Genomic DNA, 17,819 nt, shown 5'->3' with positions numbered 1-17,819 from the left:
AAGATGACGGCACAGATGGTAACTGATAATGATCTCTTCTCGCCACATATATCACCGCATGACCAGTAATTACTGGGCCTTGAGTTCATTTTGGGCCGAACGCACCAATATTGGACTGGTTGCCCGATTATCGCAGCATTACAAACAAGAGACTGAATTCCAGGCACATTACTATTTAGCCATTTGTAGCTTTATAACTTGCCTTTTCCTCTCTTACTTCTCCATGGTAGGCCCCAAATTCTAGGGTATATGAAAAACAATGATAGAGGAAAATAATTGTCTGCTCTTAGCAATATTGTTAAAAACAAAATGTAAGTCCATAGTGAATATTTGGTAGGGAAAAAATTGTCTTTGTTTCCCTTACTAGTATAAAATGTAAAAACCGAAAGCAATGCTTATATACGGATGTACACACACATCTGTATATAAGACGTGTCACAAAACTCCTGGGAGGCAACACAATCCTTATGTGCTTTTATAAGGCCACACAGCGATGTAAGTGCGTATATACAATGACTTGTTTGTTTGTGTATTTGCTCATCTACATTATGATCCGTTTGTAAGAGTTACACTTATAAAAGCATTCCTTTATATAACTCCCTGGCTGTTAACCCTGCGTGTGATCGCTGTACGGAACTATACATTATTCCGCTTGTTGTTATTTGGTGACGTGTGACATACAATGTACAAACATTCAGTGCACAGAACATGTCTGTTTATACAGCTCCCACGTTGCACAGACCGTGGCCTCTGTTTATATAAGCAGTGTCCCTGCTTGTACATATGTACTGCCAGCGTCTCTTAACAGCATTATTCAAGTCTTTCCTCCCCCAACCTTCTGTCAGTATCGTAATCTGAATTATTCTTCTGCAGCCCAATCCTGGAAGCTTTCGGAAACGCCAAGACGGTTTACAATAACAACTCCAGTCGCTTCGGAAAATTCATCCAGCTCCACTTCTCAACGCAGGGACACATTCAAGGAGGCCGCGTTGTGGACTGTATCCTATTGGCTGGGAGTATGATTGTGGAGTCCTTGCCATGTGCTTATGCAATATGAGAAGTTTATGGTCACATAGAACCTAATTGCTCAACTTTCCCACAAAGGAACTGAAATACTTTAGTTCATCTCAAATACTGAGAAACCATAAAAGCAATTTCCACTTTCTGAATAAACACAGAGGAGTATAACATAGATCTTCTTCTTCCCTGTAGAACACATTGGGGGTCTCTCGGTAGCAGGGGCTTCAGATAATTACAGTGTGTCCGTCACAGAAGTAGCAGACATTTTTTGGGCTGAACCAATATTCCCATCAGTTTACTAGTGTGGTGCCTTGTGCCTCACTGTCTAGTAACTCTCTGTAAAGTGCAGCCATCCTTTAATTTAGTGTTATTGCATGAGCGCACTACAGTCCTTTACATCACATGAGAAAGCAGGAAATTTCTATATATTGCCATCCACAAATAATACCCACGTGTGTAGATATGTAAAACTACTTTATAGAAAGAGAACAGAAAGGTGTTTTTACTTGTATTTTAAGGAAGTGTAAACGAGGAAGAGAAACCTGCAACAGCATTGTATTGTCCAAGCCGAGTGATTAATAATTATGCAATAACTTTTACTGAATCTGTGTAATTAACCCTACACAGGTAATAGCCCCCTTACCAAAGACACAATGTACATTATATATTATGTTAACTGAATAGACTTTAACACAGTGGGAAAGTATTCTTAGTAATAGTATTAATAATAATAATAATAATATTTATTTATAAAACGCCATCATATTATGTAGCGCTGGACATCAAAAGGATATAATACAAATAAATGGCATAATGAAGCATGAAGTCCTCATGGCCCTGGCCATATGCGCTTACAATTTAAGAGGTGTGGGGCACATAAGTCGTGGAATAACAGCTGATGGTGGAGAAATTCTACAAATAACCCAGTGGAAAGAACATAGAAATATTTTCGTAGAAAGTACCAAAGTAGTGAGCAAGTTTGTGCTCAAACTGATACAATAAACGGAGAGGCTGTGTGTGTAAAGTTTGATACAATGTTCATTAAACAGTGTACCTATCCAAATAAGTATATGCATAAAAAGGTAATTCACACACACATACACACACATAGTACACAGTAATAATTTTAGATATACATTGGCAATAATGATACTAGGCTTGTGAACTTGTAACTTGCACATCTTGTGGATGACCCTAGTAGTGAGAATATCATTCACTAAGGACTTGCAGCATCACTGAGACGCTCTGTCTTGTCCCTGGGTCATGGTGATTTGATGGGCTGCGCTGTGTGTACTAGAGACCAGTGTCCTTCAATAATGTAACCGCTGATTGGGTGCAAAGAAGGTGAATATGATAATAACACTATACAGATATCTATGTAGATACATTGTATCAGAGAAAAGAGTCAACCCATAGGGAAGTTATTACCGGTTTTATAACATTATCGCAGAGCTGGTGACCTCCGCCCCTGTATAAAAGAATTCTTTTAAAAGCCATGTATTGATACAAGTCAGGTGATTGATAATTAGATAATCATTTTACTAAATCCTATATATTATGTGGGGAGCAGATCAGTATGTGTTTAATAAGAAGAAAGTCATATATTAGAATAGTGCAGATATTTCAATTACCTATATTTATATCTAAAATATGTATAATTTTTGTGGGACTGTACTGAAAGTACGTATAAAAATTTCTGTAAAGTCTATTTTGATCCTGAATGTACAGATTTAATTGTAGGACAGTGTGTGACTGCCCTCTTGAGTCTAACTTGGGTAATGCACGAGCAAAAGAGGTCAGAGAGATGCAATGTACTATTGGTGATGTAAACAATCAGGGTTGTTTTTGGGTTATCAGAGACTTTAAATCACTGTTGCATTCCTTAACTGTTTGGTAACCAGATTTGTTGGAGAAGGTAAGTTTTGGTGGAACTCCTATATAAAATGCACATTTGATAAATATCCCTTTTGGGGTGCACCCGCTTCTCTTTGGATTGTGCTAAGTTTTAGTGGGGAACAGATATAACCCCGGCAGTTTTGTATTATTTCCCCTCCTAGACCCGGGTGACACGACAGAGCCCAGGGGAAAGGAACTATCACATATTCTACGCTCTGCTCGCAGGCTCCAGTAAGGAGGATAGAGGTAAAGTCTCCGGGTATCATTTTCTAATTACTTGTTTTATGTTTGGCCTCTATGATTTGAGAGAAAAAATGGAATAATGTGCTCGTACTTCACTGCCATGAAAGCCATAACCCTAGAGATAGAGGACATAAAAGAACCCACATGTTTATCTAGCCTGCATATTTTTTAGGGTTTTTTCATAAAGGTTTTTTTTATTTATTTATTTTTTTGAACCATGCTGCCTTCCTGACCCTCCTGTCAACACTGTAGATATATTTACATGATTGTATCCTGTTACCTATGTTCCTTCTCTCAATATTCCGCTGTAACCCATAGTAACCTTTCATTTGTCTGTCAACACTAGTCTGCTAAAAGGGGATCTCTGGTTGCTATGGGTTACCGCACACCAATGCTGTTCTCGCTATGTTCAATAAATCGCGGTGTTTTCTGTAGAGCTGAGCAAACAGTCTACACCAAGTCCTTTATATTATAATTAATACTAAATTCTGACGTAAGGTTACTGGGACTTTTATAGAAAATTAAAATTAAACATTAAACTTAATCATATATTTTCCGCATACCCGTTATATAGAGAACTTTTAGCCTAATGTCAGCTTTTTTTAATCTAATGGTTCACAAGACAATATATACACATGTGCAGGATCGGGTTAGGGTGGGGAAGGACGGCAGTAATATTAGGGACCACAAATTGTTGTTTTTTTTTGTAAACGCGCTAATCTGTAAAACATGCACAGTAGGTATATGTGTAAAGAAATGTGTGTATCTAGCTGGTTTCATGTCAGATGGGGAAATATCCCAAGAAATTAACTTTGGTTAAAAATAAATTTTGGCTCATTTGTTTTTAGCAACTAAAATAGATTGTAAGCTGAGTGGCCAGGGAAACCGCCTGGAAGAAAAAATGTGTTTAATGTGATATATAAGAAATAATGACGACAGTAATAAAGTTTTTAATGATTGGACTTCTTATTGCCTTGGTCTTACAGAAGCGCTCTCTCTCTCGGATCCTCACTCTTATCAGTATCTTCGTACCTCTGGCTGTGTGACCGCTGAAGGGCTGAATGATAAAGACATGTATGACAAAGTTATGGTGAGTTCAGTAACACAAATCATTACTGTTCCACATTTAAGCACATAATACCGGCAGATATGAGCTCTGGTGATCTAAATTAAGATCTCTACACAATTTTACATCAATTTATTATTCATTTGTGTCCTCCAATTGATATGATTTGCGAATCGCTGTTATTAGTTTTTCCAGCTGCCTTATGGTTCGAATACGGCACTTAAGTTTCCCTGCAGCATTTATGTTTAACTGCTCTCTGCAGTGCAAGAATAGTTGTCATCTGAGATTTAAGTCCTGCTGTAATAAATGACATTGAGATGAGAGCGTATGCGCTCGCAGTCACTTTAGGGTTGGGAACTGCTATCGTTACAAGGTGTCCAACCTCCATCGCTTTGAAAAAAGGTACAAAATCAAGCGCTAAACCTAGTGGTTTGTGGATGGTATACAATCCGCAAACCACCCAGGGGAGCGCTTGGTTTTGTACCTTTCTTTGTAATAAATGATATACAGCTATAAATGTAGGGTGAGGGCTATAAAAGCCTGAATATGAAGCATGTGTATTTAAAATTGCTTTAGTAAGGGCTTTATATCCACCATATGGCAAAAGAAATTTTAAGAATGATGATTTATAAATAGTCTTTCTATCCACTGATATAAATCAATACAAAAAGAATAAATTGTTAAAAAAGAGAGTGTCACAAACCTCAGCAATTCTTAAATTGTATATTTGACTGGATAGGTAATGTGTTGTTTTGGTTTTTTTTTTTGTTGTTTTTTTAAATGAAAATTTATTTTGCTATATATTTACCTTGTCTGTGCCCAAATCTCTGATGTATGATAAGTTTTTTTTTTTTTTGTTTTTTTTCCATTTTTGGTCCCTAACATCTATGAGATCAGCACTTTTCTAACCCCTCCCTTCCCTGTCCACATAAAACTTAAATCTATGGATAGAGACGTGATGTTTACATTAACTGTCCGGTCAGAAATACAATAAAGAGAGAATGATTTCAGGTTAGTGCCCCTCTAAGGCACGAGGTATTGATATGATATTGTATTATTATATTGCCTTGTGTTGGTCTGATCTCTGGTCACAGACAGCCCTGCAAGTGATGGATTTCAGCGATGAGGAAATCCGGGAGGTGTGGAAGCTGTTATCTGGCACTTTGCAGCTGGGAAACCTGGAGTTTATGACTGCAGGGGGGGCTCAAATTACCACCAAAGCAGGTAACGGACACCTTTAACCTTCCTGAGTTAGTCACTAATGTGTGTGTGTGTGGTTCTAATGGTGTGTGTGTGTGTGTGTGTGTGTGTGTGTGTGTGTGTGTATATATGTGTATATATATATATATATATATAATTTTTATTTATTTTCCACGTTGGAGCCTTGTGTAATTATAGATTGTCAGAGATAAATGCAAATCTTCCGCAGAATATTCAGAGTGATTCTCTGGGTTTTAAAATATGTAAAATAAATGAATAAAATGACCTAGTGGCTTAATTTCCTGCATGTTATCAGATCCGTCTGACTATTGTGTCCTCTGCTTTCGGCGACTGATATGTTTTTTTTATTTTTATTGGATAATACGTGCATGAAATACAGTTCTGTAAACCCCTACGTGTTTGATATGATCCTACCGGTGTCAGTGATGAGTTATGAGATAAAGTCCCCCTAGTGAAGACCCGGAGGCTGACGGGCCATGTTGAGACATCAAAGATCTAGCTAGAGAGGTTATATCTAGCTAGATAGGTTTCCTAGCTCGGCTTTAATCATCAGAGTTCTGTGACCATTTAAAGGCCACATGCTTTCATATAGGTAACTGTCCTCTACGCAGTGGCGCACGCAGGGGGGGTTTCTGAGTATCCAGAAACCCCCCCCTGCGCTAACTAAGTGGCCGCTATAGCTGCACTGTCCTATACAGCAGCCGCGGCGCTGTTAAAGAAGCGTCCGCGGCGGTGCTGTAGTGTATACAGCACCGCCGCGGACGCTTCTTAGACAGCGCCGCGGCTGCTGTATAGGACAGCGCTGACGAAACGGAGCTGCTGCGCATGCGCAGCAGCTCTCGCGGGGGGTGGTTTTTATTGGGGGTCGGGGGGAACCCCCCCCCCCCCCCCGACAATCCTCCGTTCGCCCCTGATACGGTGACTTGTCTTATAACCTAAGATATAGACAATGCTCTTTCCTATAATACACAGATGTTCTTAATGAACACAGTAGGACTGACATCAGGTTGTACAGATATAATTTACTGTAGTTTATGTAATATCACTTGTTTGCTATAAAGTTGCTCACAATTTGAATCCTCTCTATGGGATTCGCACAGAACGGACGTCTCCATATCTGCTGTTCTCATTCCTCTCTCCATCCCTCAGTTCTCGGTGACGTTGCTGATCTTTTGGGGCTGGATTCCTTCCAGTTGTCTGAGGTTCTCACCCAGCGATCCATGATCCTCAGGGGGGAAGAGATCAGCTCTCCGCTAACTGTGGAGCAGGTGAGGGGGGTTACAAACCGTTTGTTCCTTTTATATGTTTGGGGGTTACCTGTGTCTCAGTAACTCCCCAGAACAGGGTCTTCATAGACTGTAATAGCAATACTGCCACTATTCATTGTAGCCAGGAAATACAATGCAGATATTCACCAGTCAGCTGGCAGTTGGATGTGTGCTTAATAAAGTGATGCTTCATTTAAGCCAATATCATCAATGTTGTTGGGAAGATATGTAATTATTTAAGGAGGCGTCTGCTCCAAATTATTATAAGTTGATTGATATGATTTAAAAATAAGATAATTTGCAAACCCTGTGATTCAAATGTATCAACTTCTCTGTAACATTTAGGCCAGATTTACTAAACTGCGGGTTTGAAAAAGTGGAGATGTTGCCTATAGCAACCAATCAGATTCTAGTTGTCATTTATTTAGTACATTCTGCAAAATGACAGCTAGAATTTGATTGGTCGCTATGGGCAACATCTCCACTTTTTCAAACCCGCAGTTTAGTAAATATACCCCTTAGAGTTTGCACAGAGGAGAGAAACATTTTTTCAATAAAGTAGAAGAAATAACAGTTGTAGTGGCTGTTTGGGGAGCTCAGTGATTGGTCAGCACAGTGGTTAGCATTGCTTCCTAGCAGCGCTGGGTTTATGAGTTTTGATTACAATCAGGGCCTTATCTGTGCGGAGTTTGTATGTTCTTCCCACGTATGTGTGGAATTGCTCCCCCATCATATACAGCACGGTGGCTCAGTTGTTAGCATTGCTAAGGTCGCAGCGCTAAGGTCATGGATTTAATTCCAATCGTGGCCCTATCCGTGGGAAGTTTGTATGTTCTTCCCATGTATGTGTGGAATTGCTCCGGGTGCTCCAGTTCCTTTCCACAACCCAAAGACATACTGGTAGGTTAATTGGCTGCTGAAAATACAGGACCCGAGTTGGTGTGAGTGTGTGTGTGTGTGTGTGTGTGTGTGTGTGTATATGGTAGAGAATTTAGATTGTAAGCTCCACTGGGGCAGGGACTGATGTGACTTACTACATGTAATATATAAATAAACTAAAATAATAATGATCTTATAGTGAATAGGAAAGGGTGGGAATGTCAGAGCTCAGACTACCATTTTTTAAAACAAACCTGGTAAGATTTATTCCCCATCTCCGAAGTAGATGGGTTACAAACAAATTTTTATTTATGCTTTTTTACTCAACAAAAGTCAGTAGAACAGTCAACTGCAATAATAGGTAAATAGTTAGCTATCAATCGGGAGATATTTATTGGGAAAAAGATGTGTGGGAGAATACTGGCTTCCGAGCGTTACCCTGTGGTTGGTTTGCTATCCAGCCACTAGAGGGCAATAACACACAGTTCTGTTACAATCTGCCTGACCTTACAATTGATGCAAATAAAAACAGTACTTGATGAGTTCTAAAGATAATTTCTTTGACATTAAGAAGTTTTCATCTGTGTTTGAGACATTAGGGCCACTTATGAGGCAACACTGTTCTTTTTCCATTCTATTTTATTTCCTAAATCTCAAGGGTTATTTAAGTGCTTTGGAGTAGACTGATGTGAGTGAGTTCTCTGTACAGCGCTGCGGAATCAGTGGCGCTATATAAATAAATGTTGATGATGATATACAATTGCTGGTGCTATGCGCAATTATGTAATTGTATTTTTTGCTTAATGACGTGACAACAATCGGAGGGCTGTCTGTAATAGATAACACGTATAATGACACACTCGTATAAGGCTGCTCCTACCTGCAAACCCTCTATCACACGTGTACTTATATCTGCTCCAGGCCACGGACTCCCGCGACTCTCTGGCGATGGCGCTGTACGCTCAGTGCTTCTCTTGGCTGCTGGGGAAAATAAATGTTCGGATACGAGGGAAAGAGAACTTCAAGTCCGTCGGGATCCTGGATATTTTTGGCTTTGAGAATTTTCAGGTATTTCACAATGTGCCAAAGTAATGTTATCTCACCTGTGTGTTAAACGAAACTACACCGAGTGTGTATATTATGCCTCACATATTTAATAAGTTACCACTTCGCTATTTACAAACATATACTAAACAAGCTCTAAACATTAAACATGTTGGCTTATATAATAGAGGTGCTAGTAACATTCACAAATATGTACAAGGAGCAGAGCTGAATATATTTCTCATCCACTTCACAAGAGGTTTCTTTTCCTTCTGGACAGACTTCTCTGGCGGATATGGTTGATACCAGAGAGTAATAGCTTGCACTGAGCTGCACAGCAAATATAAATACATGACGTACTTTACGTTCTGTCAAGATATGGGAACTTTTACATATACTGTATATCTGTGAATATCATCAGTAGCGGTTTTATATATGACAGCTTTTTGTGTTTTATGATCTCAACAAAAGAGGCTCCGTTTTGTCCCTGAATACTGTGAGGTTATAAATGACAGGTCTGTGCGCTCTCTGGAGGGGGGGGGTCTGTGCGCTCTCTGGGGGGGAGGGGGTCTGTGCGCTCTCTGGGGGGGAGGGGGGGGGTCTGTGCGCTCTCTGGGGGGGAGGGGGTCTGTGCCCTCTGGTCTTTTGCTTCCATTATAGCTGATAACATGAGTATATTGAGTTATGACACATTGTAAGTTCTTATTTTATTTCTGTCTTCGTCCAGGTGAATCGGTTTGAGCAGTTTAACATTAATTACGCCAATGAAAAGCTCCAGGAATATTTCAACAAACACATATTCTCCTTGGAGCAGCTGGAATACAATAGGTAGGTGGCTGGTGATGGAGCAGAGTCTTCTGGGTTATCCTGCTCACGGCTGGCGAGACCTCAAACTCGGTGGCTGTAGTTAAGTTTCCTACTTTTAGAGTTGGGATATTTGGAAGTAGGAAGTATTTGGGATATATTGTACATACGTTTTATAAATACATACTCTGGCTACAAAAAGTATTCACCCCCTTCATGATGAGACTGAAAATGTGAAGCAGACAAATAAATATTGATAAAGACAAGCTGTGTTCTACTGAAATGTTTCTTATTTCAAATCCTGTAAGTGCATCTGTCCTACAGTATATAGTGAATGTGCATATAAATATATGGTGGGATATTTGCAGCCCAATATAAGTCTTGTTTTTCTGATTTAATGACTTTAGGGAAGGGATACACTGGGAGGCCATTGACTGGATGGACAATGCGGAGTGTTTGGATCTAGTAGAGAAGGTGAGCTCTTTATGGTGTCTGTAGAAGGAACAAGCTGCTGGGAATATAAGAGCTAGAATCTTATGGTCGAAATATTGTACTTTGTTCATCAGTGCTGTTTAGACATCTATTCTACTGAATTTGGAATTCCAGCTGACCTACTGTGGTTTAATGTGACCTGGGCAGCAAACGGCCAGTAATAGTCAAACAGGGAGGGGTGTGTTTGAATGTCTACCTTTCAGCGAGAAAAGCAGTTTAAAAAAAAGAGTTAAACCGTCCTGCTGTAGAGCGGAGGTAACATTGAAAATGTATTCAGAAGTGCTGCATTTCACCCATAAAACAGCTGACAAATGAATCATGTGCAAGTCATTTATCGATTTGGGGGTTTTACTTGACTAACATTGACCATGGGAAATAGCCAAGTCTTGCGTGGTATTCAATGGCTGTGTGTCCATCCCTCTGGCTTAAATAGATTATCCTCCCTGATTGGAGTTTGACTTCCTTTACCTCACTTTGGTTAAAGGTAATTGTGGATGGTGGGTTGCTTACTTTGAAAGTGGCTAAGTTTTATATATGTTATTTTTGTATGATGGCATACTTAATTATATAATCCAAACTAGTATATATCTTGAACAATACATATTGAACTTTTGGAATGTTTTGGAAAAATGCAATAAAAGATTAAAACTGAAGTTTGTATAGTTAATATTATGCTAGGCTGTGATATTATTAGATGATAGATGGATGTTTTGGTGCTTTGAAAGCAGATTGGGGGCGTTTCATTGATTCTGCTGCTGTCTGTAACTATTCTGTTCTCTCTCATCATTTTATGTGGCTTCTAGAAATTAGGATTGTTGGCTCTGATCAACGAAGAGAGTCGTTTCCCTAAAGGCACCGACTTCACCCTTCTCGAGAAACTCAACAACCAGCATGCGGTAAGTTCTCTTATCTCTGAGCTCTGCAGAGTGAACCATACCATGACTAATAAACCGTTAGACAATTGGTTAGTGTCCAATACATTTCTGGGCAAGTGATCAGTCTGAGCAGCGATTGCGCTCTGTGAATATTTAATATTTATTGTACTATTATTAATAACAGGCATTTGTGCTGGGGAGCGCTGCCTGCCTCCTGAATATTCCAGGGACAACGGGTGGATACCACTTTTAAAAATCCTAATTATTTTTTATGTAACTAGAGTCAATTTGTCAAGGTGTTTGGTTCTAATCCATTATTTTTGCTGTTTTACATTGTTAATAAAAGTGTCTGTTTTTGATGCTTATTTAGTTGCCTTTTTAGTTCAGGACTCTGCAGTGATCAATCGTTTCCTTTTTCTTTTCTTCTTTTTTTTTATAATAAATCATATTTTGTGTTCAGTTAATTATGTGACACATTAGAGTTGATGATGCGATTGTTTTTTTTCACCGGTTGGTTAGTTTGTTTTGTTAACTTATATGTACTGTATGTGACTGTTCTTGCTGACTGCAATGTCATACAGATGTTCTGTTTGTTCCCCAGAATAACCCACATTACGTGAAGCCGCGAGTGACCGAGAACCAATTTGGAATAAAGCACTATGCGGGGGAGGTGAGTCCACAACGGATGTCCCATACATTACGCTGAACCTCTGTTGTGCTTACAGCACTCAGTTTATAGGATTCCTTTCACTGTGGTGAAAATAGGATGCGGAATTCTACTGCCGTACAGATGGAGTGGCATTTATTGCAGCGATTGGTGCACTGCAGAGATTAATTGTGATATTCTCCACTCCGCCGTCAGTGCACCGTTCACTGCAATAAAAGCTTCGCTATCTGTATATGGTGGAAATGTGTTTCAGGGTCTGATTCCACCTATCATGTTCCTCTAGGTCATGTATGATGTGAAAGGGTTCCTGGAGAAGAATAGGGACACGTTCCGTGATGACGTCTTGAACATGCTAAGAGACAGCAGGTGCGTCTGTTTGACAAATACCCCTCTGTATCCACAATTACCTGGCTGTGTCGTAACCTGTCCTGATATGGAGCGTAACACTCATAACCGTGTTTATTTCTTCATTGTTTAGGCTGGATTTTATCTACGATCTGTTTGAAAAAGTCTCCAGCAGATGCGGTGAGGAAACTCTAAAGATGGGAACACAGAAGAAGAAGCCAACAGTCAGCTCCCAGTTCAGAGTAAGTGCAGCGATCAGTTCGGTAATCTAGGCAGTTGTCTAAGGGCTCAGAGTCACTGAGGCTTCTACAACCTTCTTGCCCTTCTTGTGGTGCTATGTTTAGATTTTGCAGAGGGCTATTTAGAATAATAACCTGTTTTGTACATGCAGCTTTATATCTTTTATACAAATATATATAATTGATAAATATCAAGCAGGACTGGCTGGCGTTTATAGGGCAGATGTTAGAAGGTGTTTGCTTGCATTTTTTGAATTTGCAATAGAAAAATGAAAGTTAGAATCTGGTTGCATTGTGTTGCAGGCACTGCACTATCTTACTAAATAAACCCCTTTCTGTTGGTAGAGACCTCTGAAACGTCTATGCAGATGTTTCTACAAAGAAAACGTTGATGATGATAAAACTTCTTTTTTGTATCTAGGAATCCCTGCACTCTCTCATGGCCATGCTCAGCACGTCAAACCCCTTCTTCATCCGCTGCATTAAGCCCAACAACGAGAAGGTGAGTACGGGCTGGTTAATCTGCAGTCTTCTCTAACTCTATCTACCTCCATCCATCCTGAAGACCAGGAGGCAGAGGATAAAGTATTTGTGAAGTGTATGACCATATTTGGACAACCTCTGTATTATGACCTCAACTCTCACTCTGTACATTTTGGGGTGGGAGTCTCTCGCCTGAAACCAGGAGCTGCTGGAAGCCATTGGTGCTGTATGCACAGTGCAGTATTAAATCCATCCTGTTCTCTTAACTATCACTGAATAGGGAAGCTCTGCTACATTGGGCGGAGGGGTGGGCGTAGTCCTAATATGGACAACACCTGACATAGGATGTGATCTGTTTATTCTTGCAGTTTCCGAATATCCATCCTCTGTGACTTGTCTTGCATCCCATAAGAAAATAGATTGCTAACCTGTTGATTCAATATAATTCATAAAACTAATGACCCTTTTTTCTCACCCCTCCAATAAGACCCCCTGCTTTGTATCTAGTATCTAGAGCAGTCACTGTCACGGTAATTTCCAACAAGTCGATCGCTCTACAAGACACTGGGACGTATTATGGCTACCGTGGTGCGTTACCTGATGCCTTCGCTAAACTGAAATGCCAGACTCCCAATGGTCACCACTTGTTTCGCCCCTGGTCTACCCAGTGGTTGTAAAAGATTTTGTGAGTTTAATTACAGCTCTTGTCATCGATAAATACACAACACCCAGGAGTACATAATGTCAGGGTTAAAGTATGGAAAGGCTAATCCACCCCATTGATGCTACTCTGGACTGCCACGGCATTGCGTTCTGATTGGCTCCCAGAACACTAGCGCAAATCTACACTGAAAGGAGATTTACTTTTATTGTTACAAAATATCATACCCCCCAGTAGTATTTTTAATTAGGAAACTGTACCGGAGGTGGGTTTTCTATTTACACGTATATCAAGATGTATTCTAGATTTTATTAAGATACTGTGGCCTGACATTCATAGAGTATTATTTTTATTCTCCTGTCAGCTGCCAGACAAGTTCAGCCCAGACATTGTCCTGAATCAGTTGAGATACTCTGGAATGCTGGAGACGGTGAAGATCCGGAGAGCCGGATATCCCGTCCGCAGACAGTACCAGGATTTCACAAACAGGTGAGTTCATTGCGGCCCAGGCTGTCCCCTCCTCTCGGTCATAAAAAAATAACTAGTTTCTTAACGCGTTTCATGACTTGGAATGTAAACGTGCACTGTGCAATTTTTCTGTGTCAAATTTTATCTCTCAACTAATTTTAAGATTATTTGAAAATTCTTAATAATAACTCTTCTGCTGTGTTCTGATAGGATTTTTATTTTTTATTTTTTAAAGTTGTTTCCAACCTATCTAGTTGTGAGCTGGAGCTGTCGGCCGGCATGTATCAATTCACTTTTGAAAAGCAGTAGTCTGAGCTTATACATCCACATTCCTTACCCATTTATTATAACTTATAACTAGAAGTCTTAGCAGACAGTAAGGACTACTATAAGTTTTTTTTATTTTTTACTGTGTTGAAAACAAGCTTTGTTGCATTCTGGGAAACAGCCTTTTAGCGTTGTAGACAAGCTGAATCGTTTATATCGGAAACAAAAAGGTTTGCAAATCACTTTAATATTCCCCAATTAAGAATGAAAGATTGGATATCTGCTGTAAGAGGGATTTTGTGACAGATTGCTGAGCACTGCAAATTTGCAAAGTGCAGTTTGAACAGATAAGTAATTTCTCAACTGTGCAGTTTTACTTTTGTCATCTATTCATCAAAGCTTTGCTATTGTACAGTCTTATGATAGCTGTGACTTACTAATGCTTTGCTCTGTCTATGGGTAACCAAACACAACCTGCGCACTGACTCTAAAACCCTGAATTTACCATAATTTAGTTCGTAATGGTTTCTGTATGTGCAGCTCCAAAAAAAGTTAAATGGCAATTATATATGAAAACATATTGCATGCAAATATAAGGCTAAATTTTATCCTCTTCTAGAAAAGCCATATAGATTGTGTCTGAGAGAACAGGTACTTGTTTAAGGACAAGATTGTACTGGAAAATTACATGTACTACACGTTTTCCCTCCCCAGGTTATTTCAATTTAGAAAGGTGACCGGCGTACAGATCCTTCTCTAATTATGTAATGACCCCTCCATGACCAGATCCATAGGCGCTGACTCTGAGTGCTTGAGCAGCCCCAATAATTTTGCTGCAACTATCAATGTTTTTAAGGGGTCAATTCAGTTAGCCGCAAGGTCCCGTAGGAACCTCGCACTATGCGTTTCAGCGAACAAAACTGTGTTTTTCAGCACAGAAAACATAGTTTTTGCAGGCACCACTACGGTTGAAGCTTGTTACCAGAAATATCCCGCAGAGACACATCTACAGAACCTCGCGGCCAATTGAATCGGCCCCTGTGTATGGTACTTTTTCATTCATTTAAAAAAGTTTTCTTCTATGCCCAGAAGCATTTTTTTTTTTTTTATTCCCCTAGTCCGCGAAGTATGTCCCCACATACCAGCTTCCCCAGTACCAACAAAAGTACATACCTCTAAAAAAGAAAGGAAATAAAAAAAACAAAAAACAGAAATACAAATGCCATTGGGAATTTGAGGCCTCTTGCACCCCTACAATTCGCAGCCTGAGTCCGTCCCTTTGTGTCCTTTCAATACATCAGGGGCTGCATTCCACCCCCTGATGGCGGATTTGCAGGAAATTAATATTATCTGCACAATCAGCCCCCATATATATAGGCTGTGTTTACAAAATGCAATCCCCCACTCGCCACTTCCCCATTGTGTTCCTAGTGCAGTGAGTATTACATGGATTGCTGACTATACACTGGTTTTCTGGTTGCAGGTATAAGATGCTTCTGAATAACATTAAATGTGCAGATGATGTTCGGGGGAGATGTTCCGCTTTCCTGCAGACTTTCGATGAGACAAGAAAAGACTGGCAGCTCGGTAAAACTAAGGTATGGAGAGAAGTTTAGCCATATAACGAGCTGTTACACTGTTGCTAATTTAGTTTGGTGCATGTAGATTCCAGTCATGGGGTCAGGGATTGTTATCCAATATGTAAACTAGAAGCTCTCTGGTTAACAGTATACATAAAGTTTCAGGAAGGAAATGGCTTTTTAGGACCACTTCCAAATTCACCATTCCTGCAACAGTCCTGACTTTTTTTTTTATTTTTTGGGGGTATTCCCAGCTGCTCGGGGCATCAAGAAAGGGCCTTAGTAATTTGTGCATGGCCTAACCCAGTGTTGGCTAACCTGTGACACTCCAGGTGTTGTGAAACTACAAATCCCAGCATGCTTTGCCAATATATAGCAGCTTATTGCTGGAAGGGTATGCTGGGACTTGTAGTTTCAGAACACCTGGAGTGTTACAGGTTAGCCAACACTGGCCTAACCTAATATAACCCTGGTCTTAGCTGATCAGGGCAATACTTGGACCAACAACTCCTGTTTGCCTATAAAATACACCAATCATAATTTCCTGACGAACATAAAGGGTTGTCCTTCAGTTTATGATCATGGACAAAGTTGTATAGTAGACCTACAAAGCAACCTAGGATTCTGCCACCATTTAACAGGGCATGCTGGAACTTGTAGTTCCTTGGCTAGAAAGCCAACTGTTGCCTCTGTCGTACAGTATTAGATCTACAATTAGCAGCATGATTCATACAAGAATAAATATTTTCAATACAGCCAATTGTCTGTGGTTTTTATTAATTATGATGGGTTTGATTGTAAAACAAGAATCTGGAGAATGAATCTGGTCTCACTAGATGGCTGGCAGTGTTCTGAAGAGAATGAGCCATTCTTTTCTTCTATTATCGGTGGTAGATTCTCTTCTAATGTCATTCTATAGTCTGTGTTATGAAATACGTATTGTTTCCACACTCCGAGACACTCGTTATGTTTTAAGTGAGAAACCACCGTGACTGATTTGTTTGCCCTCCGTCGGGCGATGCTCCACCCTGTGGTATGAAGCAGTGGGTGGAGGAGAGACGGGGGGGGGGGGTTGTGTGGGTCAGGAGCGGGGTGATATCACATGGAGTTGTGTGACGGAGGGAGCCGAGAGGAGTCACATGGAGCTTGCCCTTGTTGGGTGGCACAAGTTGGGAGCTGGTGGATGAACGCCAGGCCTGTCCTAATTACACAGGGTTATTGTGGATGGGATCAGAAGCCTGTTGCCTCTGGCATGTCGCACAGAAAGGCCTCTTTGTTCTGCTCAAGGTCACAGGCAGCTCCCAGCGCCTTTTGTATGTTCGTTCTTATGCCTTGAATGGGATGAGTTCTTTTAACAGTGGAGAAGTGTTATTGCAGTTTAATATTGATCCTAACCCTCATTGTGCAGTGTCCACCCTGTGTACAGATCCCGTTATCTCTCTCTGTCTGTGTAAGCAATGCACTCACATTGGTGTTAACATTATATAGCTGGCAACTCCTCCAGATCTCATAGGGGGCGATTCGAGTACCCCCTAGTGTCTGTAGGTACCTTGTGCGTTCTCTTTTCCTTGCTATGTGTAAGTAATGCACTTCACTCATTTTTGCTTGCACCTCATAGGGGTACAAGCAAAAACAACTTCTGCAATAACATAACTGAGCCCCCGCGCTCCCTGGCTGCTGGCGGCCCCCCGCGCTCCCTGGCTGCTGGCGGCCCCCCGCGCTCCCTGGCTGCTGGCGGCCCCCCGCGCTCCCTGGCTGCTGGCGGCCCCCCGCGCTCCCTGGCTGCTGGCGGCCCCCCGCGCTCCCTGGCTGCTGGCGGCCCCCCGCGCTCCCTGGCTGCTGGCGGCCCCCCGCGCTCCCTGGCTGCTGGCGGCCCCCCGCGCTCCCTGGCTGCTGGCGGCCCCCCTCTGGTTAAAATTAGATCTTTTTTTTTAATCCCAGTTTTAAAAATCTGATCACAAGTCAAAAAATTAGTGATATTGATGTGACCGAAAATAAAAAGTTGTAGGATCATAAGTCTATTTGCATAATTGTAACACAGCTCGGTTTCAGTCCAGTCTTTTTGTATGAAAATGTACCATTGAAAGCTTGGATGTGATTTGACCATGTGACACTGTCTGGGGCTGCTCCAATGATTTCCCCACATTGTATAGCACTGTTACACTAGTCTTCTCCTACAATATCTTACACTGATCCACTAAATGTCTCCTTTACACCAAGCACCATCACCCCCTGCTCCACCAAAGTCCCCACTTGTGCTATTTATGCACTGCTTAGACAGACCCAGTCCCTCCCTCCTAT

At 40.8% G+C, this 17,819-nt stretch overlaps 1 protein-coding gene across 1 annotated transcript in view; it reads left to right on the top strand.

Annotated features, from left to right (window-relative positions):
- Positions 1–17,819, top strand: part of LOC142098262 (unconventional myosin-X-like) — a 79,619-nt gene that overhangs the window by 35,915 nt on the left and 25,885 nt on the right. Inside the window, exons 6-21 of the mRNA XM_075180967.1 lie at positions 874–998; positions 2,922–2,935; positions 3,078–3,162; positions 4,146–4,249; positions 5,320–5,449; positions 6,596–6,714; positions 8,515–8,661; positions 9,365–9,465; positions 9,849–9,915; positions 10,737–10,829; positions 11,410–11,478; positions 11,759–11,841; positions 11,954–12,062; positions 12,481–12,561; positions 13,568–13,692; positions 15,422–15,536. Coding sequence (XP_075037068.1) covers positions 874–998; positions 2,922–2,935; positions 3,078–3,162; positions 4,146–4,249; positions 5,320–5,449; positions 6,596–6,714; positions 8,515–8,661; positions 9,365–9,465; positions 9,849–9,915; positions 10,737–10,829; positions 11,410–11,478; positions 11,759–11,841; positions 11,954–12,062; positions 12,481–12,561; positions 13,568–13,692; positions 15,422–15,536 — 1,567 coding nt within the window. The remainder of the gene's footprint in view (positions 1–873; positions 999–2,921; positions 2,936–3,077; positions 3,163–4,145; positions 4,250–5,319; positions 5,450–6,595; positions 6,715–8,514; positions 8,662–9,364; positions 9,466–9,848; positions 9,916–10,736; positions 10,830–11,409; positions 11,479–11,758; positions 11,842–11,953; positions 12,063–12,480; positions 12,562–13,567; positions 13,693–15,421; positions 15,537–17,819) is intronic.

This window comes from Mixophyes fleayi, chromosome 7, assembly GCF_038048845.1.
Source record: "Mixophyes fleayi isolate aMixFle1 chromosome 7, aMixFle1.hap1, whole genome shotgun sequence".
In the NCBI taxonomy this organism is placed as follows: Eukaryota; Metazoa; Chordata; class Amphibia; order Anura; family Limnodynastidae; genus Mixophyes; species Mixophyes fleayi.
Note: the sequence above shows the minus strand (reverse complement) of the source record. Positions and strands in the feature narration are given on the sequence as shown.